This window comes from Dromaius novaehollandiae, chromosome 20, assembly GCF_036370855.1.
Source record: "Dromaius novaehollandiae isolate bDroNov1 chromosome 20, bDroNov1.hap1, whole genome shotgun sequence".
NCBI lineage: Eukaryota > Metazoa > Chordata > Aves > Casuariiformes > Dromaiidae > Dromaius > Dromaius novaehollandiae.
Genome location: NC_088117.1, coordinates 9,373,016 through 9,398,888, shown reverse-complemented (window position 1 = coordinate 9,398,888; position 25,873 = coordinate 9,373,016). Strand labels below are relative to the sequence as shown.

General features: G+C 39.5%; 1 protein-coding gene across 2 annotated transcripts in view; it reads left to right on the top strand.

The window, feature by feature from the left end:
* SETX (senataxin) overlaps positions 1-24,869 on the top strand; it is a 35,491-nt gene extending 10,622 nt beyond the window's left edge. For both annotated transcript variants that reach the window (XM_026101802.2, XM_064523778.1), the window contains exons 10-26: positions 708-5,294; positions 6,178-6,277; positions 7,053-7,229; positions 7,873-8,102; positions 8,611-8,775; positions 9,337-9,493; positions 10,318-10,419; positions 12,297-12,412; positions 13,138-13,209; positions 14,111-14,260; positions 14,798-14,905; positions 15,618-15,805; positions 16,178-16,270; positions 16,877-17,041; positions 17,537-17,635; positions 20,069-20,156; positions 21,162-24,869. In XM_026101802.2, coding sequence (XP_025957587.2) covers positions 708-5,294; positions 6,178-6,277; positions 7,053-7,229; positions 7,873-8,102; positions 8,611-8,775; positions 9,337-9,493; positions 10,318-10,419; positions 12,297-12,412; positions 13,138-13,209; positions 14,111-14,260; positions 14,798-14,905; positions 15,618-15,805; positions 16,178-16,270; positions 16,877-17,041; positions 17,537-17,635; positions 20,069-20,156; positions 21,162-21,959 — 7,395 coding nt within the window. In that variant the 3' untranslated portion in view covers positions 21,960-24,869. The remainder of the gene's footprint in view (positions 1-707; positions 5,295-6,177; positions 6,278-7,052; positions 7,230-7,872; positions 8,103-8,610; positions 8,776-9,336; positions 9,494-10,317; positions 10,420-12,296; positions 12,413-13,137; positions 13,210-14,110; positions 14,261-14,797; positions 14,906-15,617; positions 15,806-16,177; positions 16,271-16,876; positions 17,042-17,536; positions 17,636-20,068; positions 20,157-21,161) is intronic.
* The last annotated feature ends 1,004 nt before the right edge of the window (positions 24,870-25,873 follow it).

Here is a 25,873-nt window from a genome sequence, read left to right as displayed (position 1 = left end):
TTTAAACAGCAGCAAGTATAGTCTTGTTACTATTTAAACGTTTAAATGTTGTATACATGGTGCTTTCAGACTGCCAGAGGGAAGAAGAATGTTTTTATGAATTTGGCAGGTACAGTATTAAAGCACCAGAATTGGTAGCAAAATTGAAACAAAGGTTCATGCCTCAAAGAACTTTGAATTCAGTCTCTTTTTTTAAAAAGTCCAGTTGTTGATTGATTTCTTGTATCTTACTCTTTGTTTGTTAATATTTTAAACTAATTTATTGAGTATGGAGTAATGAATTACAAAAGGATGTACTTTTAAATGTTAGAGCCTGCTTCAGAATAGTTGCAGCTTGTAGTGCCATTTATTGTTTTAAAATAGAAGGAACATTTGTGAGCATGTTGTGCTCTTAATGTTGGGACACTGTATTTATAAAATAATGTCTTGTAAATGTTTTTGATGTAGCATATTTGAATATCTGAGGCTGAATTATGTCAGCATAGCAGTATTTCTGGAAGGTTTTAAAATAACTTTTAAAGGAAACACTACTCAACTTTTTTGTTTCGTAGGCTCCTCTTTAGCAAATAAGTTCCTCTTATGTGTGCTGGAGTTTGATCGTTGTCATATGTTTGAGATAAAGTAACATTTATGGCTGGAAAACACGGACAGATCAAACTGTGCAGATGTGAATAAAAAGGATGATGTATGGTGAATTTATTTTTCAGGATACTGGATGGAAAACTGCCATTTGTCCAGACTATTGCCCCAACATGTATGAAGATATGCAAACGCTGGCTAACGTGCTTCAGTCTGATATTGGCAGAGATATGCGTGTCCATCACAGCACGTTTCTGTGGTTCATCCCTTTTGTTCAGTCACTTATGGACCTCAAGGACTTGGGTGTGGCATATATAGTAGAGGTCATTCACTACCTCTGCTCAGAAATCAGGGGTATTCTTAATGAAAAAATCCAGCAGTGTGACAAAGTCTCTGAATTTTTTGTCCTGATCTTAGTGTCGATTATTGAACTACACAGAAATAAAAAATGCCTGCATTTGCTATGGGTTAGCTCACAGGAATGGGTGGAAGCAGTGGTGAGGTGTGCTAAGCTCCCAGCCATAGCATTTACGCGGTGCGCTGAAAAAGCATCTGGAAACTATCCAAGAGGTTCATCAGCATTATCTTCACAGGCTTCTAACTCTGTGCAACATGCTTGTGTGCAGTTGATACGCAGCCTTCTTAGGGAAGGTTATCAAATTGGGCAGCATGCTCTTTGCAAGCAGTACCTAGACAAACTCAATCTCCTTCTGCGTGGAAACCTGTCCTTAGGTTGGCAGCTGAGCCTCCAGGAAACCCAGGAATTACAAATGTGTTTAAAGCAAGTTATAAGAAGTATAAAGGGCAGAGCAATGAATACCTCTGTGCCTGCAGAAAACAATGCCAACTCTACAACTTTGCCCACCCTTTCTGTAAAGCAAGAAAAGAGGATGCATGGTGATGAATGTAAAACGACTCTACACGGCAGAGATGACCTTTGTTCGCCTTTTTCTTTTATATCAAAGGGAGTCAGAGATGGAGGTTGTCAGGAGAACCTTTTCCCTAGAAGAAATGATGCCTGGGAAGAGGAATGCAGAGATGCATCTAAAACTGCACTGTCTTTCACTGAAACGCATCTTGTGGGTGTGTATGTTAAAAAGGAACCTGATGAAAAGGCAGCTCAGGAATATAATTGCCCACAGAACTCTTTGACAAGAAAAATATGTGGGGAAGATCAGAAAAATACAGACAATTATCTTGTGTCAGGGAACTGTGATAAGGATAACTGGTTCTTTAATCCAAATTTTCAGTGTTCTGATTTTAAAAGAGGTGGAGAGTTAGAAGATAAATGTGAAACAGAGCCCATAACACCAAAGTGTCTGGTTGCTCAGACTTGCATTGACTCTCCAGAACATGTTCGTGGCTCAGATGAGAACGAAAGCAACCTGTCTCCTAATTCTTCCTCAAAATTTAAAATAGATGCAAATAGATTCATGAATCTGAAACAGAAGGTGCTGAGAACTGACTGGACCTCAAAACTGTCGCACCTAGTGAAGCCACCCAACTTGCAAAACAGTTGTATGGCAGTAAGTGCTTCAAAAGCAGAAGCAAACCAACCTCAGCTGTGCACTGATGGGGCATGTACAAGCAAAGATTGCAACAGGCACCAAGGATTGAATACTGTGTGTGAAAATGAAATCTCTGTTAGTTCTCAGGCTTCAAGGAGCTTTGAAAACAAGCAGGAGAAAAGCATAAACAATACTTTTCAATACAGGTTGGCCTCCATTAAACAGGAGTCAAAAGAGACACTGCTAGATTGCTCTCGCTCCTCTAAAAATGAACCTAATTTGCAACAAAATGAAGATGACCATGTTTTGTTTTCAGGGATTAGCAACAATTTAGTGAAAAAAGGACCCAGTGAAGAAAGATCAAGTTCATTGTTGAAGCCTCTGTTTAAGAAGGACCTTAACATGCAACCTTCAGACCAGGAACAGCCTAATGTAGGCAACCAAATTAAAGATGACTGTAAAGGTCAAATTTTGAAGACATTCCGTGTAGATAAAACTTCAGCAAATGGTCATGTTCCTTCTAGCTCTGAAGATAAGGGGGATGTAGCCAACACTGCTTTTCGGATCAGTCCACTCTCAATGAAGTGCGAATCAAGTGACAGCTTGTTAGAATTTTCAAAGTATTTCAAGAAAGAAGACAATTCAATGGGGAAAAGTGGTGAGGATTTTGTGAGGATGGCTTCTGGAGGCAGCAATTTAACAGACTCCGAGGTTGATAGAGACCTCAGTAAATTATCTTTAGCTGCATATGCCAAAAGTGTCAATTTTTCCATTGATTCAAGCCAAGAAAGCTCAGTATATCATAATATATGTGACATTAAAAGGAAAGTGAAAGGTGCTGTAAGATCATCCAGCAATGTCCAGAGTGACAAGTCGCCCTGTGATGCAGATTGCCTTGACAATCAAGTCATTATCATTTCAGACTCTTCTGATGAAGAAAAAAGCCCGCCTCTTGAGGAACAAACAACAGAAACAAATGAAGATGAGTGTCCAGAAAGACAGCATTTAACATCCAGCTGCATTTCTGATAGTGAGATCAAAAAGGAATCGAAGACACCTAGCTCTCCCTTGTCGCACGAAGAATGTGGGTCTCAGTACTTTGAGTTTGAAACACAAGATGAGGTCTTTTCGGTTTGGCAAGATACTCAGATGTACAGTATGGAAAAAACTCAAGAATATAAACAAGACTGTGTTTCAACATCAGTTGATAGCAGTGACTCGGATAGCATACTGAAGGATTGCACAAACGAATGGGGTTATGATACAGATTACATGAGTGATGATACCACTGAAAGAGAAGCAAGCGTGATAGAAAAGCAGATGGATAATGTCTCTCATCAGAAGGAAGCTGGTGATAAAGAAGTAGCATCTAGTTCAACCTTACAAGAATCAATTAGTAAGGGAAACAAAAAAGATCAACTGGAGAATTCTGCAGACAAAAGTGCTGTTGCTAAAGACTTCATCCCGAACACAGAATTGACTGAACCCAAAGCATCTACATCTAACATGTCATTAGCTTCAAAGTTGGCTATTAAGAAAAATAGTATGAGCCCGCGGAATAATTCAGCAAAACCTAAGGTGGTAAGAACTATTCAAAGAAGTCCTAAAAGAACTCTTCTTAAAACTGCACAAAATAAAAAACTATCTCAAAGTACCTCAAAAAACTCTCAACCTGGCAGGTCAACACCTGCTGTGGTTCCTCCAAAGAAAGTTCGGCAGTGTCCTGCACCAACATCAACTGCAGAAAAACTTGGTCTGAAGAAGGCACCCCGCAAAGCATTTGAATTGTCTCAGCGCTCTTTAGAGAGTCTGGCTCAACTGCGTAGCTATGGTAAAGCTGCTGGGAAAGTTGGAACTGCACAGAAACAGAGGACTAAATTAATTTCTCCTCAGACTTTGTCAATAAAAAATAATAAAAAAATGCTAGCCTGCCAAGATCTTCAGTTTTTGAGGCAGACAAGGCCCAAACGAAGTGTCAGAGGGAAAAATCTTGCAGGAAGTTCTGACAGAAGCAAAAAGGTTAGCAAAGGGGATGCAAATTTTGTGAAACAAAAGCCTAAAAGTTTTGGCTTGACATCTGTTGAAGGAGCTGTTGAAAACCAAGGGGGAAGAAAAATGGAGCAGACCTTTTGTCCCTCAGCCAGTGAGAAAAAACAAATCAGAGATGTCTCTGTGGAAGAGGAGGGTATGCAAACTACACATATCTCTGAAATACCTGGGTTTTCAGACTCGAACAGAAAAATGGAAGAAAACAATATGATGGTTCCTCCCGTACCTATGGATTCAGATCTCTTTTCCCCTGTAGCTGCTGAAGATGATAAAGATAAACCTTCAGAAAGAGGTTGTGTTGTCCAGTCTGAGAAGACGGTTTTGAAAGAAAATGGGTGTAAATCAAATGAAAACAGTGATGATGACGATTTATTTTTAACTCAGTTAGATCCTGTGGATATGGAATTATGTTCCCAAGAGGCAGATGGTGGAGAAATTACTATACCTAGTAAACCAGTGGAAATGGAAATAGATGCTGCTGAAAACCTTCAGCAGAACAGACCCTTGAGTATTGTGAAATGTAAGCACAAAGACTGTGTGGAAAAAATGGAAAAAATAGGTGAGTACTGTAGTAAGCATTCAACTACCAATTCAGAAACAGATCATTTGTTTGCCAAACCTTTGCCACCTTCTAAAACAAGAAAGCCTTCCACTACCAAAATTTTCTGCTCAGTAAGTTCTTCACGGAATGCAGCCTTCACCAAGGATCTTGAAGATGTTAAAAAACTACCACCGTCTTCCAAAAGCAAAGTAAATGTAGTGAAACCTGTGGTGTTCAGACCACCAAATGCAAAGGCTGTGCCAGCAGAAAATCAAATGTGCAGGACCCCAAGTTTCAGTAATATTCCTCAGCCCTGTGCTTCCAGTAACGTTCTCCGGCCGCAAAATACACAGATCGACAATGCTTCAAATATTTCCAGAAGACCTGTCAGAGAAGAATATTATTCTTCCTTTCTTGGGGCTCAGCAGCGTGATCATAGTATTTTTGTTAAAGAAGTCCTAAAGTGGACTTACGAAATGTTTGCAAACTGCAGCCAGTATGGACCTCCGGATAGTCTCCTGCAATCTGTAGTAGCCTCTGTTCCTGTCAAATTTCTGGGATACAATGACTATTTTAATACGTTTTTCCCCTTGATGATGCTAAATGCCTTCGAAACAGTAAGTACTTATCTGCCTTTTGGTTTGCTTTCCTTTAATGCTAGTCAATTTTACAAAGAGTTTAAAAATTGCTTTATGTTCTCTGTTTAACTCCTGAAAATGTTCTGTTCTTAATTTTTAGAAAAAAATCTTGATTAGTTCTACCTATCTCAATAGAAGAATGATTTGGGGCAAATAGTCTAGACGGATAATATGTTTAAGATTGGGGACTGTGTTAGTGTTATCCTTCAGTGAAGCTTTTCTGTTGCACATCCTCAATAACTTGCAGAAGGAGGAAAATGACCATTCTTCTTTCTTCATGGCATATAAAGCCTAAAACAGAAAATCTTCACGTCTTAGAAGTTGAGATCTTTCTACAACAGCCTCTGTAAAAAGAGGCTAGTGTTTTGTTTTATGCTGAGAATTTATGTGAGAGCGCTGGTTGATCTAAGAGGTGTTGTTTCAGACTACTAATCTTTAATCATTTATTTCTGGGAGAGGACTCGGTATTCCTTCAGTTACAGGCCGTATGCTTTTAAGTTCTGTCATTGCATCGCTTTTCCAGTAGAAATAAGGTAAAAAGAATATTGCTGGTATTTTAAAGCAAAAATGGAAGGGGGAAAAAAAAACATTTGTTTTGAAGAACTTTGTGGGAAAGTTGCATTCAAAATGGAACAGCGCTTGTTCTCTGTGTGTGTGTGTGTGTGTGTGTGTATGGACATATGTTTATGTATACTTACACACACATATGTGTAAAGAAATGGGTAAGACTTCTCTGTGTCTTGTCCATTAGTTTTCATTTATTTCTGCCTACTCACTTTTGCTGTTTGTGGGTTATGATAAGCTCTTCTGAAAAAATAACCCTTCAGAGTGCTTTATTTAGCTTCTGCTTTCCAACTTGTAGCTGGCACAAGACTGGTTAGAAAGCCAGAGAATGAGAGAAAGGAGTTACTACTTCCACTTGCAGAACTTCTGTGCTGACTTGAATAGAGCAGATTTTATAGGTAAGTGGGGGTTTTTTTTCTGTTCTTGTGTGGGGTTTTTTTTTAAAAAACCTTAAGAAGGTAATGACAGCCTATTTTTCCTCTACTATTTATTTCTGCTTTCAAAATACAGGCATAGATTTACTGGGTGACTAAGGTATTTAATCTTTCTTATTGCCTAGCACCTTCCAGCTAATATCACACACTTTGGTGCCACTGTTCTTAAATGCTCTAAATGTGGTATGCTGAGTCTTGAAATTGGAGAAGAGGTATTGTGTTGCAGTACAAATCTGGGTGATGCTATCTCTTGTTCATATGTCCACTATCACCACATAACTGTTAAGAGCCTCAGCTTCTTTCTTCTTGCCTCCTTTCATATTGTGGCTGCTTCATCAAATCTACAAGGGTTATTTGCTTTGAGTACGGGAAGAATCATGAATCTGCTGTTTTACAGAATGCTTATAGTAAAAATGCATTTCAGTACGAGAAGTTACTTGCTTGGGGTTGGAATACTTTCCATCTCACTCTGCTGGGATTTTGCTTCAACTTCTTTTGGTAAATGAAATAGTTCTCGACTTGCTCTGCTTTTACACAGATCTGTGTTCAGGCTTAAGAACGTGGAATGGAGTTACAACTGTTTGTTTTCTTTTCCTGTAGCTTTTTATAGCTTTAAAATGTAGCAGATAGGTATTTCTGAAGTGTATGAAATATGTTAATCATGATATTTCTCTAGTCAGAAAGTAATTGTGCCCGTATTCCTTTTATTGTTCTAATTCTTAAACATTTTTTTGGGTAGCTCATATTCGAGAAAGTGATCTGGCAAGGCAGCTTCATCCAAAGGAGGATGATTTAATCTTTTTGGTAGTCCAAGAGAGAAAAAACACCTTTGGGGAAGAAAGCGAGATGGTGAGCCATCTAGTGAAGCACGTGGGTCTTGTGACACGATTTTCGCGTGCATCTGGCAGTTCAGCTAGTAAGTAAATGAGGCTGAAATAAAAATGCAATTCCTTTTGATACCATCAAATACTTCTTTGTACTGGGCTGATAATATTTGTAATATATCACTTACCTGAGAGGAAATGGATTGCTCTTTTCCCCACTCTGTCCATTCCATACAAGAAGTTTTCTAAAAAGCCAGGAACTGAAGCTGTAGATCTGCTTTTCATGCATTGTCTAGAGACTGCCTGTAACAGAGATGTTAATACTTTGTGTAAAGGTAGAAATTAATGATGAGTTAAGTGCTGTGCATACACCTTTAGGAGTGCACTGCTGTAAGATAAAGAGTGCCGTCAGCTTCTACGACTTCACTGAATAAAATGTTCAGTATCTTCTAGAATTGGGTCTGTGAAGTACTAGAATTACCAAGTACCAAGGTTAATGCTGCTTGATTAAAACAGTGATAGTATGGCTTTATTACATAACCAGTCTAATCAAAGCCTTTTTACAGAGCAGCGTTTTAGTGTTTTGCAAGAATTAGTTGCTGGCTTTCCAATATGAGGCAGCATGTGGTTCTGATAGGTTCTTTGATTGAACTGTTTGAGTATCTTTTAATTAGAGACTTGAATATTCTTTGAATTAACAATTTTAATGTTGTGATTTTTTTTTTCTTTTAATAGGACAAAATGAGCAGCATCCTGTCTGTCATCTCTCTGTGCAAACTCAGGGCAATTTGTCATGCTTCATAAATAAGCAAGTGAAATGTGTGGTGGTCGGCTCCCTAGTAACCACACAGCGAACGTTCAAAGGTCTGCTACTCCTGAGCAGGAGTCCCCTGGCTAAACCCATTATAAACCCAAGTTACAACGACTTCTGTCCCAGAGATTTGCACGTAGCTTCGGAAAGTGCTGTAAGTCCTGTGGCGAAGAGAAGTGATGGTGAGGGATGACAAGTGGGCATTTGTATCTCATCACTTTTGCCAAAGTGATGGTCGTGCTGGTGTTTGAGAGATGACTATGTGCAAATATACAAGTTTCAAAGGCACTGAGTCACTCTGCTTTTCAGAGTTGGTGGATTGAGTGGATAGACAGGAAGCTGACTTTTGCTCAGGTGCTTCTAATCTGTTGACACAGATATTAACAGTGCACCTTAAGCAGCTCTCAGGTGTGTTTTTTTCTTTTTTTTTTCTTCATGGAGAGGTCTGTTCAGGAAATAAGGGATAGTAATGAAAAGGTAATGCAAAATAAAGGTGTGTAGAGTAAACAGTCTTCATTGTTCTAGGGTGTGCCTAGAGCAAACCTAAAGTCAAAAGCTTCTATGACCTCTGTGGGCATAAGGCTTTTTCGGTCTTGGGGAGAGGGGTGGGGAAGTCTGAAAATATGTAAAAATGAGCATGGAAACTTTAATCATCCCTTCAGGCTTATATGAAAGAATACAATGAAGATCAAAAGAGAGCTATCGATACTGCTTATGCCATTGTAAAACAGCATCCAGGACTTCCCAAGATCTGCCTCATACATGGACCACCTGGAACAGGGAAATCAAAAACTATTGTTGGGCTTCTGTCTCGTGTTTTGAGAGAGGTAGGTGAATGTGATGCATTCATCATGTATTGCTGTTTGTTTTCCCAAGAGAATCAGTGCAATGGAATTGATGATATCTTCAAATAAATTGGGGTGTTACTAGGGGTATAATTCTTTAAGGTGAATTTCTTTAAACCTGTATCATATAGTCTGTAACTGTAGGAATAATATTTCTTGTACATTTTGGAAAACACTTATTTTACAGAGCTTAGAAAGCAAATTCAAGAAAACTTCCCGCTGAACATGCGAATAGGTATTGTAAACATTCGTCTCAAAAATACCTTCATATTTTGACATATTAAAGAACATTACTTGACCTATCCCATCTGATTTTTCCACATTAGCATCTGAGGGATCCATCAGGTACATCATTGTTGTTGAAGGGAATTTGTGAAAGTAGCATTCATACATTTGACTTGTCTGTTACTCAGTGTAAGGCATACTGTACCTTAAGAGACATTCAGGTACAACAATCTTCATTGAGTGTACAGTCCAGCTTTTAAAATACAAATAAAAACAATCTAAAGAGCCTGTTTTGATTTATTGTTAATTAATCTACAGAACACTAGGAATGAGAAAAGAACTCAAAAACCAAATTCCAAGATCAAGCCAAACCGTTTTCTAGTTTGTGCACCATCCAATGCTGCTGTTGATGAACTCATGAAAAAGATCATCGTTGAATTTAAGGAAAAATGCCAAAACAGACAGGATCCTTTGGGTATGGTTTACTTGAAATTTTTTTTTCCTGTGTTAAATAGATAAATCCTGGAGGAGAAACTGGAACAGCTTATTAGGTATGACACTTATGTGTTACTCTAAACAAAAGGTTTTCTCTTGCTGAATGTGATTGGTGCATCCTCATGCTGTTGTTTTTCTAAAAAGCATATTTCATCTTTACAAATAAACTACACATTGTGTTTATGTAGACATTGACCCTTTCTCCTTAGTGTTAATATCTGTTCACCACTATTTAAGTACCCCTTAAAGGTTTGGATAGAGGGTTATCTCTGTATTGAATTAAATTGGACTTCATGGATCGTATTAAACGGAGTGCTAAAAATTTTCCAGTGTCAGAGCCATTCACTTTTTTCTCCTCCTGTCTCTGATTAATATGAAGTTCTAAACAGTGCACTGAGTCTGTAAAGAACTCTGCAAAGAACTGTTTCGTAACCAGATGTTAACTCCATATTGATTTACCAGCTGCATTACTGTTGGTGGTCTTCCAGAGTTTTTGAATATAGGAATTTTGTAAGTTTTAGATGAAGAAGTCTGAGAGCTGGTTCCACTAATTCAAGGTAGCATACTTATGCTTTAGTGGTGGTAATAGTTAACATCTTTGAGAATCGTATTACTGAATTTTTCTGTAGCTACATCTGTATAAGTACAAATAAATTATTGTAGTCCCTGTAAGAGCAAAAAAGGTTAAAAGCTTTGCTTGATATTAATAATTAAAAAATATATATATTTCTTCTCTGAAACCAAAATGAAGAGGTGATTGGAGCAATCTAAAAGGATTTTGACAATGTTATTTTTCATGAACAGGAAACTGTGGTGATATCAGATTAGTGCGACTGGGTGCAGAAAAATCGATCAGCTGTGAAGTACGTGGATTTAGCTTGGATAAGCAAGTTGAACATAGAATGAGTAAGTAATACGGAAATCAGACTTTTTAAAAAATTTTCTTTAGGAGGTTGATGATGATATACACTTGGGACTACTGTATGCTCAAAAAAAGGGAAGATCAGGCAAAGGATTTTTGTACAATGTCACACATTATGCCACAGTGCTTTCACAGAATCACAAAATGGTTGCGCTTGGAAGGGACCTCTGGAGACTAGCCCAACTGCCCTGCTTAAGTGGGGTCACGTAGAGCAGGTTGCCCAGGACCATGTCCAGATGGCTTTCGAATATCTCCAGGGATGGAGGCTCCGCAACCTGTCTGAGCAACCTGTTCCAGTGTCCAGCCACCCTCACAATAAAAAAAGTTTTTTCTTACGTTCAGATGGAACTCCCCGTGTTTCAGTTTGTGCCCATTGCCTCTCATTCTGTCACTGGGCACCACTGAAGAGAGTCTGGCTCCACCTTGTTTATACCCTTCCTTCAGATATTTGTACACATTAAGATAGATACCCCCTGAGCCTTCTCTTCTCTCGGCTAAACAATCCCAGCTCTCTCAGCCTTTCCTCCCATGGGAGATGTTCCAGTCCTTTAGTCATCTTAGCCTTTTGCTGGACTCATCCAGTAGCTCTGTACTGCTTTTGTACTGTGGAGCCCAGAACTGAACACAGCACTCCAGATGTGGCCTCGCCAGAGCTGAGAAGAAGGGAAGGATCACCGCCCTTGACCTGCTGGCAGTGCTATTCCTGATGTAGCCCAAGACATCATTGGCCTTCTGTGCTGCAAGAGCATGTTGCTGGCTCATGTCCAGCTTGTCCACCAGGCCCCCCTAGGTGTCCTTCTCTGCAGAGGTGTTTTCCAGCAGGTTGGTCCTCAGCATGTAATGGTGCATGGGGTATTCCTCCCCAGGGGAAGGACTTTGCACTTCCCTTTATTGAACTGCATGAGATTCCTCTCATTTCTCCAGCCTTTTGAGGTCTCTCTGAATGGCAGCACAGCCCTCTGTATCAGCCACTCCTCCCAGTTTTGTATCATCAGCAAACTTGCTTGAGGGTGCACTCTACCCCATCATCCAGGTCATTAATGAAGAAGCTGAACAGTATTGATCTATGGGGTACACTGCTAAGTTACTGGCCTCCAAATAGAGTTCGTGCCACAACCCTCTGGGCTTGGCCGTTCAGCTGGTTTTCAGTCCACTTCACTGCTCATCTAGTCTGTACTTCATCAGCTTGTCTATGAGGATGTTATGGGAGAAGGTGTCGAAAGCCTTACTGAAATCAAGGTAGGCAGTGTCTGCTGCTCTCCCCTCATCTACTAAGCCACTTATTTCATTGTAGAAGGCTGTCAGGTTGGTTAAGCATGAGTTCCCCTTTGTGAATCTATGCTGACTACTCCTGATCACCTTCTTGTCCTTTGTCCAGTGCTTTATAAGCATTGTTTCTGTCAGTCTTAATGGGAGAGTGTCAGCTTACATTTAAAAATCTAGATGAAAACAAAAAAAGCAAGACTGTTTCTTGTATATATTTTTTTTTAAGTAACAATAAATACACGTTAAAGCCATTGCATTTAAATAATGCGGAATTACTTCTTTAAAAACTAGGCCTTGCAGTATTTCAGAGCTGGATTTGGAACCAAAAGTGTGTTATCTTCATTTTTATTGACCAAGATAAAAGACCTCAGAGGAAAAAAGGAGAACACACACACACACACACACACACACACACACACACACACACACACACACACACAAAAACAAAAACAAAAACAAAAACAAAAACAAAAACAAAAACAAAAACAAAAAAAAAGTTTGTCCTTTGGTCTTAATCATTTAAGATGTTTGACTGAGGGGGAAGAGATATTGTAATACAGTTTTTATTTCTCCTGTATGTTTTTCTTTATTGTAGAACGAAGGCTACCTAACCATGACCAGAGTATTCAGAAGAGAAAAGAAGCTCTAGATCAAAAACTGGACATGCTGTCTCGTGAACGTGCCATGCATAGATGTGAGAAGAGGGAGATAGTAAGATGATAGTATTTTTAATCTGTTTGTGGTTTTGTATTCATAGCTGAATCCAAAGAGCAAAGAACTCTTTATAAAAAGCCATGTCTGAGCAGAAACAGTGTCTTTTCATCTGCTTTTCCAACTGATGGAAGTGCTGGTTAGCACCATGAATTGAGGTACTTTACATCAGGAATTTTCTCATCCCTTTATGTTTGTGTGTTCAGCTGCTCAACCATGGCACCTTCTGCTCTAGTGTTCAGTGGCCTTCATTTAGTTCTATCATCAGTTAGAATTCAGTGTAACCTTGCTTATAAAACTTCATGATTTCATTTCATTGTATACTTCAAAGCTCTGCTTTTATTTGTCTGAAAATAAGCAGGTATTTTTGCAGTCTGAGATTTTGGGATCTATTTGTTGCATTTGAAATTTTCCAGCTGCATAAGAAATTGGCACTTGCGCTCAAGTTATAGGTTGTTCGTGATAAAAAAATGTATCCAGTTGCACAGAAGAGTACAAATTTAAACTCTGTGGCTCACAATGCTAGATATGTTGACAACTTTTATAAGAAACGGTGATCAACATGGTTTTTTGACACATTTGATATTATAAGACCGTCTGCACAAGTTTAGAAGTTTAGGAAACCTCTGAGGGTATGGGAGAAAAAAGGTCTCTAGGAAATGTGTGGTGTTAATTATTCCTGGTGTAAATATGCAGTTTCTTTTTATTTTATTTTTTCCCCCCAGAATCAAATGTTAGATGATGAAATTGGCAGACTTTCAAAGGAGAGACAACAGCTTGCTTCTCAACTAAAGGAGGTAGGAATTTATCCTCAGGGCAGTTTTTAATAAACCTCAGCTAATGTATTTATCTACTTGGTATCCTTTAAAGAGTAGTGGAGGTTTGGATTTGATGTGGCTAGGAGTATTTATAAATAAAGTAGTAAGTAAATAGATAGAGGACATAAGCTGAGTGAGTAAAGGACAGTCTGGTGTGAAATCCAGGTGTAGTCTGCTGGCTGGATATTGCAAAAGAAGTGGATGAGGAAATTAACTTTGGCAGATGAGGGTGAATGTAAAACAAAACATAATGTATTTGGCAAAGAAGTTAATAGAAACATGCACCTTGTCCTCATGTTCTAGGACTCATCTTCATCACCACTTTTATGCCCTGTGCTATCCTACTGGAGTCAAGACCCGTTGAAATGTTTTTAAGGAAAGCACTAGCTGGAGGATTTCTTTTGTGTGGGGGAAGAGATAGATTTGAGAGCGGACATAAGAACTGACAGCAAAAAACCCAGAAGTTAAAGCCAAGTAGCACAGATGTACAAAAGATAATGAAAGGCTGATATTCAACAGATACAGGCTGACTGTCATGGTCACACAGACTTGGAGTTAATTGAGTGTGATGGCAAACTAAATGTTGCTCGCAGTTACTATGTTTAGATTGCATAACTGTAGAGATGAAGGAATACTACTTACTAGTTTGCCACCTAGGCAGCATTGATCTGTGAATTCAGGTGAGAGTAACACTTCAGTCAAGCAAACTTGTAACTTGCATTTGTAATAACGGAGGTAGTTTCATTGGGATGGCATATTACATGTGATGTGTTTGGCGGCTGGAATTGTTCAGGCAGTTAGAAATTGCTATAAGAACAAAGCAGGTGGTTCAAGAAAGCTAAAAGAGAAGAGGAGTCACAGTGTCTTGTTGTACTTGAAGGTTCGGGGGTGCTCCCAGAGAGTGCAGGCAGAAATCATCTTGGAGTCTGACATCATTTGCTGCACACTGAGCACAAGTGGAGGGACTCTGCTGGAATCCGCTTTTTGGCGGCAAGGACTTGATCCGTTCAGCTGCGTCATTGTAGATGAGGTCAGTAAAGCTATGTAGAACTAAAGCATGTTCCACACCTAATGTCTACTTTGTTCTTTGCTTAGGCTACTTGTGGCTGTTAAGCTGCTGTTGTAATATGTTGTGGGTTGACCCCCATCCCCATGTTTTAACTGAGAACCAGCCTGTCCTACCATGTAGATCCATGAGCAATGCAAATAACTTGTAATAGTTTTGATTTTGTGGTGTGGTGTTTTGTTTTTTTGTTTGCTTGGATCTTGCTTTAATGGGAAATATCTTTACTTAAAAACTATGGCTAAATTGTGGCTGTGTAATAACAGAGATTTCCAAATGGTTGAGTTACGTTTGTATCTGTTTGGAGAGCTTTGCATATCACTTAACTGAAAAATCTGTTTGGAGTTTTCATTAGGAAAAAATCCTTCTTTTTTTCTCCCTCTTTCTTTAGAAGCCTTAAAAAGGAGGTCAGTTATTCTGGCTGTGTTGTGGAAAATGTAACATAATTCTCTCCATCCCTTGGCTTACAACTTCTACTTTTTGTCCTGTTTGCATATACAAAAGGCAGGACAGTCCTGTGAGGTTGAAACACTCATTCCGCTGATTCATCGCTGTAATAAACTCATCCTTGTTGGAGATCCCAGGCAGCTCCCTCCTACTGTAAAATCGCAGGTAAGCGTTCAAACTGTTTGGTCACTGCTGTGCTGAGACCATGTCAATATTGCCTTTAGGTGTGTGAGTGTAGCTTCTATAGAAATACCTGATGTAGCTCGAAAGTAATTTCATGCACTAGTAAGAAAAGCTGTGGCACCAAAACTTTCGTGCTGCTCTGTTGTATTGTTATGTGAGCTTCAGTCAGTGTTGCATTCTTTAAGAAATGGAGATGGAGACTACTTGTTTGTGGGGGGACTTCCTCACCTGCAAAGGTGTTTTAAGGATGAACATATTAGCGATTTCTTGTATCCATCAGTAGGGAGGACTATTTTAAACATCTGATAAAGGAGGAAAAACAGACTGCCTTATCTGGTAGCACAAATTGTGGGGAGGCTGAGCATTTGTTTAAAGAAATCTTATCCGCAAAATCTTGCTTTCCGTTATTGTTAATATATTTTAAAATTTAGTGTGATGCAACGCAGAGAAAGGAAATGTGTGTTACTGAAGACTGCACTGGCAAGATTCAGACGTATGTAGGTGACCTTTACCGAAATAATAAAACAAGTACAGATAGAAAACTGAAGTCAAGTAGTTAGGCTGTCAAACTCTTCACCAGTGATCTAGAATCTTAAAAGAAAATAGTGCGTAGTTTAAGTCCAAAAAGTGAATTCCTGTTTTTGATTTTGGACTTCATTCCCCAGAAGTAAATCTCGTGTCTTCCCTCTGGCAGAAAGCTCAGGACTACGGCTATGATCAGTCCTTGATGGCACGCCTGCACAGGCACCTGGAAGCACAAGTGCAGCAGAATATTTTGAGAAGTCTGCCAGTTGTGCAGCTGACTGTGCAGTACAGGATGCACCCTGACATCTGCCTCTTCCCATCCAATTACATTTATGGCAGGAGTCTGAAGACTGACAAGTGAGTAGCACAGTGTTCTGCTTTCTGAGCAGGGGCTATTTCAAAGAATGCTTTTTTGCATCAGGATGTTCTTTTGCATCTAAAAATTCTTGTGGTTGTGGAGGAACATGCTTAACGGGAGAAGACTTGCATGCCTTCTCCTGTTAATCCTGGCTATGATGCATGAAATACCTGTATCACTTTTAAGACTGAACAGATGCCTTACTGCACAGAGTTCCATCTCAGGCCTGCCTCAGTATACACAGATAACAAACAGCAAAAAGTAGGGACTCTAGGGAAAAAAACCCTGAAAGTTGGTTGTGTTTAATAACCATGTGTCAGTTCTTAGGATTTTTTTTAATGGTTAGCTAGTGATATCAATGTCATTTACAGAGCAACAGAAGAGAATAGATGTTCTTCAGAATGGCCATTCCAGCCTTACCTAATTTTTGATGTAGGAGATGGTCACGAGGAGAGAGACAATGAGTAAGTCCTGCATTCTGCTCTGTCAAATCTTAGACATGGTAATAATTAATTGCCTGCAGAGGAATCTTCCTTTTTCCTTTATTCTTCTCCGTATGCAGCAAATAGTCAGAACTTCATTTTCAGCTAGACTTGATTTAATTTTCTGGAAGGCTGTTTTACTGAAACCAGGTGTTAAATGTTTTTATTGATGTGTAACTGGTTTTAATCCTGGTTTGACTATCCGTTAGGTGCCAGTGTATGCCTTCAGTCTTGTGCTAACTGTAATACAGTTTGAGTCCTGATCCTCCCTCCCACCCCTTTCTTAGTGACTTGCTTTTCACAGCTGCATACTAAGATGATGCCAGAAGAGGGCAGGCTCAGTCCTCCCCTTCATGCCTTTAAGGGAACCTGTAGTGTAGGCTTTCAGTACAAACATTTTTCATTGTTGCTAACCCCTTGTCAAGGCCTGTTTCACGGTACTTTGAGCAGCTGTGTGAAAGAGGCTGCAAAAGCTTAAAACATGGGCTTTGACTCTCAGTCCCCCTTCAACTTGGGCTGAAGTGCTGAGTTGGAAAAAGTTATCAAACATGTTTCTCTAATGTTTTTCTTCCTTTCTGCCTTGTTCAGCTCTTTTAGTAATCCCCAGGAAGTTAAACTGGTGATGGAATTAATTAAAACAATTAAAGAAAAAAGGAAGGATCTTGGTCTTCGTCACATTGGAGTAATTACCCCTTACAGTGCACAGAAAAAGAAAATTCAAGAAGAACTAGACAGAGTGTTTAAGAACAACAGGTAAAGAAACCCCCGAGGTTTCAAATAGAACTTCTTCTTGCATATTAGTCCTTTATTTATCTGCTTAAAATTGGAGCAAAACCTCTCAAACTTTTCTGTACTGCCAAAATCTGTACTTAGTTACATCTTTAAAAGGGGGACATCCAAGCCTTTTCTCTTAAAAACAAGCATGACCTTTTGGATCTTAGCTATTACTTGTATATAAGCTCTGATTATATTGCTGTTCTGAAAAAAGCTGATTTACAAATAAACTTAAAAGTGATTCCCAAGCTACCTGGAACTGAACAGCTTTTCAACAGTGATTCTGGCCTCAGAAAAGCAAATATTGCTTTAGATTCATGCACTGAATCTTTCCATGTTCAGAAGCAGAAGCTTACCCCCTGGACTGTTTTGACAGCTGATCATTCAGGATAGTGTTTAGGCCATTTATGTCAGTGTGTTGCTTAAAAATTCAACTAACGTAGTTTAGTGACTTGCTAATTCTTTCTTTAACAGCTCAGGGGAGGTGGACACAGTGGATGCGTTCCAGGGACGAGAGAAAGACTGTATCATAGTGACGTGTGTCCGGGCGAACAGCACTAAAGGAGCAATTGGGTATGTTTGTCTTCAGTGACTTGCAAGTCCTGGTTATACTGACACTCTAGATACAGTCATTATATTCTGAATATTAACAGTAAAAAAGTTACTAGAGAACAAATTACTGCAGCTAGCAAACTAAAAAATATCTTAATGCATGAGCTGACGTTACTGGTTTGAGATCTTTGAACAAAAGGTACATGGAAATGCTAAATATTGCGTTCTTCTGCAATGCGTACTGATGAATTTGCAGGGTTGCTTTAGCTCGTCACTGTTTGTTTGGCAGGGCTGGTCTTGGGAACTTGGCTCTCTCTGTTAGTGCTGCAGCAGTTATTCTCCTTATAGCTTTTTGGTAAATTGTCACTTTGCGAATGCTGCTCTAAAACAAAATCCTTTTTTTGTGACTATCACTATCCTATTAATATAGCGTTCTCTGCTAAATGGTTATATGTCTTGTTAGGAATGTAACTCGGACCAGCTGGATGGTTCATTCTTAGATCAATGTGGTTGCCTTTTGAGGAAAAAGGAAGTTCACAAACTCTTGGCTCTAGCTCACAATTTTGAGAATTGTGTATAAGGTTTTCCCTTTTGAAACAGGAGCGACTAGGTATCAGACATGCCATTTACCCCCAAACCACTATAACAATTGGGTTGATTTGCTTTATTAATAATCTCCATCATAAAAGTGACTGTTTTAGTTTAAAAAATGGCATTGGAAACGAGCCTTCCTGTAGTTCGTCTTTTCAGCTAATCTGAGGAGGCTGTTCATGAACAGAATTCTTTGTTTCCACCCACAAAATTTCACAACTTATGTTTCTTCGATACTCATTTTCTAACTGCTAGATAGAGGGCTATTAACTGTACAGATCTGTGCTACTTTGGGAAGGGAAAGGACCATTTTTCAATTGAAATCCTACAGTAAACACCAAGGATGCTCTGGGGGAATTTTTAATCTAGTTGATTGTGTTTGGAAACCAAAGGCAGCTATAACCTGCCTGTGCTTTTGGCTGGCATGTGATTTAACCTCTATTTGTTCTTTTGGAAGAAAACTTTATTGTATAAGCTTCAACATAGTAAGTTGTAAAGCTTTGGCAATGTGATACCTTATAAGTTGTACATACTGATGACTTGGGTGTCTGTTTCAAGGTCAGGCTTCATTGGCAAGGTGTGATGGGAAATTCTGCATCACCATTACCTCTGATCTCCCTAGCTGAGCAAAGTATTTCAGTCTTCAGGACTGCTAGTCCAGCATTAAACTTACCCCAAATGTAACTTGAAAAGGGAGGAGAAAACTGTCCAAGAAATGATACTTAAAGGATTTTTTCCCTTACCTGAGAAAATGCATCTTGTCTTCCTTCAGTTTTAAAAGCTATTAGGACTATTTAGTAGTCTTTCATCTTTTTTTCAGTAACAACTATAACATCTGTGCTGTTGGATCCACTCCCCTGCTCAGCTTCTTGTCTCTCCACCTTTTTTCCTGCATTGCCCGAGTTGTCCGAGATAGTCCTGGGGCTTTTGCAGTCTTTACTACAGGTGTGGTGAGATCGCTGAAAAGCGGGTTTCGGTGCTGTGGCGACCGTAGGAGGTGTCGTTGGACCTGTTCAAACTAAATTGCACGGAGACTTGATTTTTGTCTTGCGAACTTCAATAGGGTAGAATAAGCACTGCTTTTTGGGAACACTTTCATTAGAGAAGAAATGGTGGACACTGGTTTCACAGAGTTTTTTTTCTCCAAAGATTTGTTGGGAGTTTTGTTAAATAAGTAGTAACAGAAACCAACCTTTAAGCAGTACATTAAGCATTTGTTTGTTTAGGTTTTAATGTCTTGTTTTTTTGATCCCACAGAAACAGTCTAGATGTGGTCTAATATTTGTAATATGAAAACTCTTTTGCAAGGAATATGCTTTTCAGAACTTGAAACGTGACAAAGCAAAAATGCTGTATTATTCTAGTGCAGGTCACCCTTAGAATAAGTAAAGTATTCAAGTCCAGTATTTAGTATCCCAGTAGAAAGTTTTCCCATTAATCATACCACTTATCAATCCATTTCAGTTCGAGTCCAAAAAGAAGCTTAAAGCCTTGATAGATGAAGTGAGTTTGATATCTTCTGTACATGAGTGTGTGCAGGCAGAAGGCGTAAGGCTTTGAGGAACAGTTAAGGAAGCAGTGATCAGCGTTAAGAGGGGATTTGCACTAAGAGAGGAAATATCAGTGGTGAGGGCTGGAGTTCCCTGCAAGGAATCCAAGTGTTGAAAGGAACACTTCACCCAAAGCCCTGCATATAAGGCAGGGCTACTGTAGTGAGATCTGGGAATGCGTGATGAACTGCCGTCTTTTTAACGACTTGTGTTATCTTCATTTCACTGATAAACTGACTGTTATGTCCTTTTCTTATAATATTAAAGTCTCTGAAGAACCAGTTTAGGAACTTAGTTTTGTCTTGTCGCTTAGGTTTCTGGCAAGTCTTCAGCGACTGAATGTTACAATTACCCGGGCCAGATTCAGCCTCTTCATTCTCGGAAGACTAAAAACACTCATGGTAGGTGCAGCGTTACATCTAATGATCCTTTGTGTGATCCACCCTTTTTTTTAAGGTCAGGTCAAGTGAAAACCATCCTCAGACTACTCCAGTATGTGAAAAGGGAGCCTTTTTAAGTGTGTTGCTAAGTTAGAGCAATGAAAGGCTTGGCTATGATTCTCACAGCTTAAAAAAAAGTCTGTATTCCTTGCTTCCAAGAAGGAAAGTTAAAATGGCTCTCTTAACGTTTTTAGCTATTAAATTATATCACAGTACTTTTAAATTAGAGGATGGGGAGCGTAAAAATCCTGTCTACAGGTAAGATAGGATGGTGGCAAAGATGCTTTCCTGCTTGACCGTTACTGTTGCAGCTTCAGTTACTGTAGTTGTCACAAGATATTTGAGCAAGTAAAGTGATTAAAAAAAAAAAAAAAAAGACAAAAAACAAAACCCACCCTCTTCTGATTTTCAGATTGTGTATTTGACACTACTCTCTATAGTCGCATGGTTTCTGAGGATAGCTGTACTCTGAGGTGGGCATTTCTGAAACGGAACTACATATTTGGGGGACTGTAAAGGCCCACCAAATGGGCAGGGGGTGCTCTGGAGTAGACTTAATGTCTGACTGTACTTCATTTATATTAATTGTCAGTGGGTGGGGGTTGTTTGATGGCTACACCACTAGAGGGCATTGAAACAATATTCCTGTTGCACTTGCATTCTGTGTATTCTATGGACTTCTCTTCCAGCCTTCATAAATACAAGTGTTATCATTTTAAATAGTAGATCACTGATGGCTGAGTTACAGCAGCCAGAATGCCTATTGCTGTTTTGCTTTCAAGTGAAACTTAAATTCTTTCCCTCCAGAAGGATCATAACAGTGATTCCCATGACAATGGGGTCAGGTACCTTGAGTAAAAGAGGATGTGCATCCTCCAGCACCTTCGTATGTGTTGATTTCCTTTTGCTAAGTCTTTTCTTTTGTGTGATGGGGGATGTCTTTTCTCCCCTTTTCCTTTTTTAAAGGAAAATAAAGACTGGAATGAGTTGATTCAGGACGCTCAGAGAAGAGGTGCCATTATCAAGACATCAGACAAGAACTACAAGAAGGATGCTGCTAAGATTCTGAAGCTGAAGCCAACAGTACAGAACCCCCCCTGCCAACCCCCCACCAAAGCAGACACAAAGAAAGCTCCTCCAGTGCAGGTTCATTCTTCTGGGAGCAGGAGGGGTGAGCTCACAAATCCGAGGGAGGCCAGCGATCCACGGGAGCTCTCTGCTGCTGCCATCCCTGCAGCCCCGCAAGGAAGCAGAGGGCTGCAGCAGCCCCAGAGGCCTCAGGCTGCGGACTCCAGGAGAGCCCCCGTTTCCACACCAGTGGAGGCTGCAGCACAGTCTGCCGATCGAGAGAAACCGCGGGACCCAAGGCTGGCCAGTAGAACAGAGACAAAAGGGAAGGAGCAGGTCTCAAAAGACAGCAATCAGTCAGCTCAGAGCAATCTGGGAGCAACATCACAGCAGGGCCCGGAAGTATCCTCAGCTGTCAGGGATCAGATTTCCAAAACAGAAACTTCTAAGAAGCCCCAACAAACAATGGGACAATCTGATGCGTCTTCCATGTCATCTTATGCAGCTCAGCGAGAGGGTGACTCGAGGGCTGCTTTATCAAAAAACGATTCAAAAGCCCGTGGTGGAGGAGGTCAAAGTAGTAGCAGTAAGTGGAGCAAAGACAAAGACTATCGTTTTGTAACCAGGAGAGCATCAGATGAATCACCAGAGAGCAAAGACTCAAACAGTGCCAAGCGAAGAAAGACCTTTCACTGACGGCAATATCTTTTAGTATTGGCTCAATACTCAAAATCCATCCCCAAATTTCTGTCTAGCAGGGACTTTATTTTAAGATATTTCATACACCTGGAACACCCTTATTTTGATCACTTCTACAATCAGTAGATGGATCTTTTTCCCATCCTGTCACTAGTTGCAAAGAGACTTTATACCTGATGGCTGATAACTTTGAGCTTTTGAACAGAAAAGTTGGGTTAGCTGCATTGCTTGGAAGGGCAGTGAATTTTGTCATCTAGGAAGTTGAGATTGTAAATGTTTAATGATGTATATTTGTACAGTACAAAATTATTTTAAGATTTAATTTGGCAGGTATATAGCTGCTTGTTTCCTTGTGCAAATGCTAATTTCATAGTGATGCAATTTTTTTTATGAAGAACCCAAGCAAAGCAAAAAAAAAAAAAAAAATCCAGCCAGACTTCCTTTTCCCTTTGTCCTAGTAAGTCTAATTTATTTGATAGCAAACAACGAATTTTGAAAAGATGGTAGCAGTGATTCTTCCTCATGTTCTGCTGGTGCCTCAGGGAGGACCGAGGGCAGATGAACATAGGTTGAATGGAGAAAATTCTACTTATTTTGTATATTTTATTGCCTGTTTTTTATAGGAACAAAAGAGCTTATATGTTTATACAAATGTGCCTTGAGTTTTGTTCTTGCTGCTGCTTCATGAGCTGGAATCCTTTGTCTTGTTGCAGTGGTGGTATGAGCTGTGGATTAAAGCCTACGAGGTCTGTTTGGGCCTGATGAGCCCATGTGATGAGTAGTGAGCAGGACTGTGGAATCTCAGTCAAAGATCTAGTTAATGCTTAATGATAATGACACTTGAATTTCTTTGTATAGAGCTCTTGGAGATCTACAAAGATAAAAAGGGCAAGCAGTTAGTTCTCGGTGTTACTACTGGATTCTGTTCACTGTGTTGATGTAGAATACATAACCAGTAAAGGGGCAGGGCGGGGAGTTGTTCTAACTATTTTTTAAGAAAGCCATAATACTGACTTTAAGAAAGCCATAATATCTCACCATAACACTTCCATAACCAGAGTGGAACTATTTCTAGTAGGAATGCCTTTGGGTCATTGTGAAACACTTTTTTCTTTCCAGAGTACAGCACATCTGACTCGAGCAAGTGACTGGCAGCATTTGCTCTGCACACTGTTTTGCATGGAGCCAGTCTAGCATGCTTCTGCTTGAGAATTCAGCACCTTTCTATATTAATGCAAGTTTGGGTGTACTGTGTGCAGGCCAGACTATCTCCATGCATCCGTGTTAAAATACGACCTGTTATGACCAAGGCAGTATCCTGTTGTCGTCCCTTTCTGACTCTGACTTGAGAAGAGATGTTAGTGGTATGCCTAACTTTTTGTGCTGTGGCCTAATGCTCTAAGGAATGGAAAGAAGCCGTCAATCTTACTTTTGTGTGTGGAGTCCAGTAAGTTTTAAGTGAATTTTACACCTGAGAATCAAGACCTGTCACGTAATTGGGGGGCAGGTTCTGGTATGCTGACCTACTGAGTGACTTATGCTTAACCACTACATGAGAGTGTCTTGGTTCCATAACTGCAGAATGAGCTGCCAGACTTCTCTGGCCAGAATGTAACTGTTATCTTTAGCTGTGTTTCAGTCCTGACACATTCATTGCAATGATTAGTGTTAGCTTTGTTCTCTTAACCAACTGACAGATAGGTATGTGTGATACAGTTCAGCAAAATACAGACGGCTTACCATACAAAAAATAAGGTAGCAGTTTAAATTAACAGTAATTGCCAGTATAACTAAAGTTTGATGTATCCAAGCACCAAACAGATGTTTTTTATTAGTGACAACTGAGTAGTAGGTGTGTTGGAAGGCTTTTAGTCACTGTATGTGCCTGTCCTGCTCACAGTGCTATGGTATGGAGAGTTTAAGATAACAAGGGAAAATTCTGACCTTCGAGATGCCCTTGAAGTGAAATCACTACATGGTGCAGTGTTTAAGAATTACACTTTGGGCCCAAAGCTTTGGTTTATTCATTATGTTGCAATCTTAATTGCTTCACTGAACCCTGACCCGCTCTTGTCAGCAGGATATGCACCTCTAAAACTGTTGTGACTGTTCCTTATGTTATGTACCTGGAGTGAGAAGGAAGGTGGTTTGAATTAATCTTATTGTCACGAATTGGACATTGCTGTCACTCATAGATCGCAGAATCTATGCCCTAAGTGTTATCTCCCTTTATGTTAATAGGAATTCTTAAAAATACTGTCTTCATGTAAACCTCTTGGCTCTTCTCATCACTGCTGTGTCAACTTGCCTGCTGTTTCTACTTAGCACGTTAAAAAGGCTGCTATGCTGCAAACTGCCGTAAGATCCTATAGCTATGGTGGAGGCCATGTAGTCTGTATTTATGTAAATAAAGTGAAGGCAGCAACAGTGTGAATGAAGAACTGTGCTTTTCTGGCCATTAAATAGAACTTTGTCAAGGAAACATTTTTCAAAAACTTCCCTTCTAGTTTCTTTTCCACTTAATTTGCGTTTCAGAATATACATTTCTCTTGAGAACTCTACTTACCGTATAGTAGAAGGAATTTTGTTTTAACATTTCATTTCTCTTGGATTATGTGCACAAAGCATAGGTAATGTAATTTTATAATTCCTGTATTTTTCCATAAAACATCTTTTATAAGGAATGGTCAACTGGCTCAAGCTTTTTTCTTTCTTTTTTTTTTCCCTTTCTTTTTGCTTTTTTTTCTTTTTGCTTTTTTCCTTCTTTCTCCCTCTGATTTAATACTAGATTTATTTTATCTGACCTAAGTTGTCAATCTTTCAGCAGTAGCTTATTCCTACCATATCAGTCTGTACTGTTAATGTTGAATTCTTGAATAAAAATCTTTGGGTTGTTTGCACTTGGAACACTTCTCTCTCTTCACATATAAGTCAGAGCAGGTTTGTACTTTTAATTCACTTTTTTCCTCTTTACTTTGGTCAAACAGGTAGGTAAACTCAACTCCGAAGCACATTTCTTATTGGTTCTCTATTGGAGTACAAAAAGTACAGTTTCGATAGTTTTTTCTCTGCTGTTTCCATTTTGTGTGTATGTAATACCATCCTGAGTACTGCTGGACAGTTGTATTTGTAAGCTGTAAGTGTAGATTTGCTTTATTTATTCTTATGTATTCTTGTCTCCAAACCAGTGAAAGTCAGAGGAGGTTGTTCAGCGATTCTTTTTTGCTAAATTGTCGAAGTCAGAAAAATCAGTAAAGAACACAGAACTTAATGTAAAACAGTTTAATTGGACTTTGTGCCAAAAAAGCTTTGGAATAAGAAGCATTCAGGTTTTCATACAGAGGCTTCCATTCTTCCAAGCTTGGCAGCTTAATTCCCAGTGCAAAAACAGTTCCCTATGTGGTACTACTAGTTGCTTGATGCCATTAAGATGGGAATTTCTTTTGTAGAAGTTGGACTATATTTTGTTCGAATCTTCCCCCCTCCAATTAAACCCTTTGGTTGTACACAGAATAGGTGGCTTTCTAATAAAGGGGAAGCGTCGTTCTGTTCATTGCTTTCTCCTGTAAGGTTCACCCTAATTGATTTCCATGTCATCACTCCAAACTATGGACATGTGAGAATAAACCAGAGCCGTATGTATAATGATATTCAAACAGTTACTTGCCTAGCAAGTTTTTTTTTTTTTTCTTACCTATGTTTTACTGTACATGCACTATGGTAGAGGGTGCTGGCTTAAATAACGGGGACTTTATCAGTCTGCTGACCAGCTGGAGGAAAACAAGCAGTTTGCAGGAGCATTAACCCAGTTTGGGAAGCATAGTAGGGGGAGGGCTTTCATGTCTTTGGGTGGTGGTAGTAGTCACAGAGGTGCCTGAGCAATGCTGAGAGCTGGTGATGTCTCTGTATTG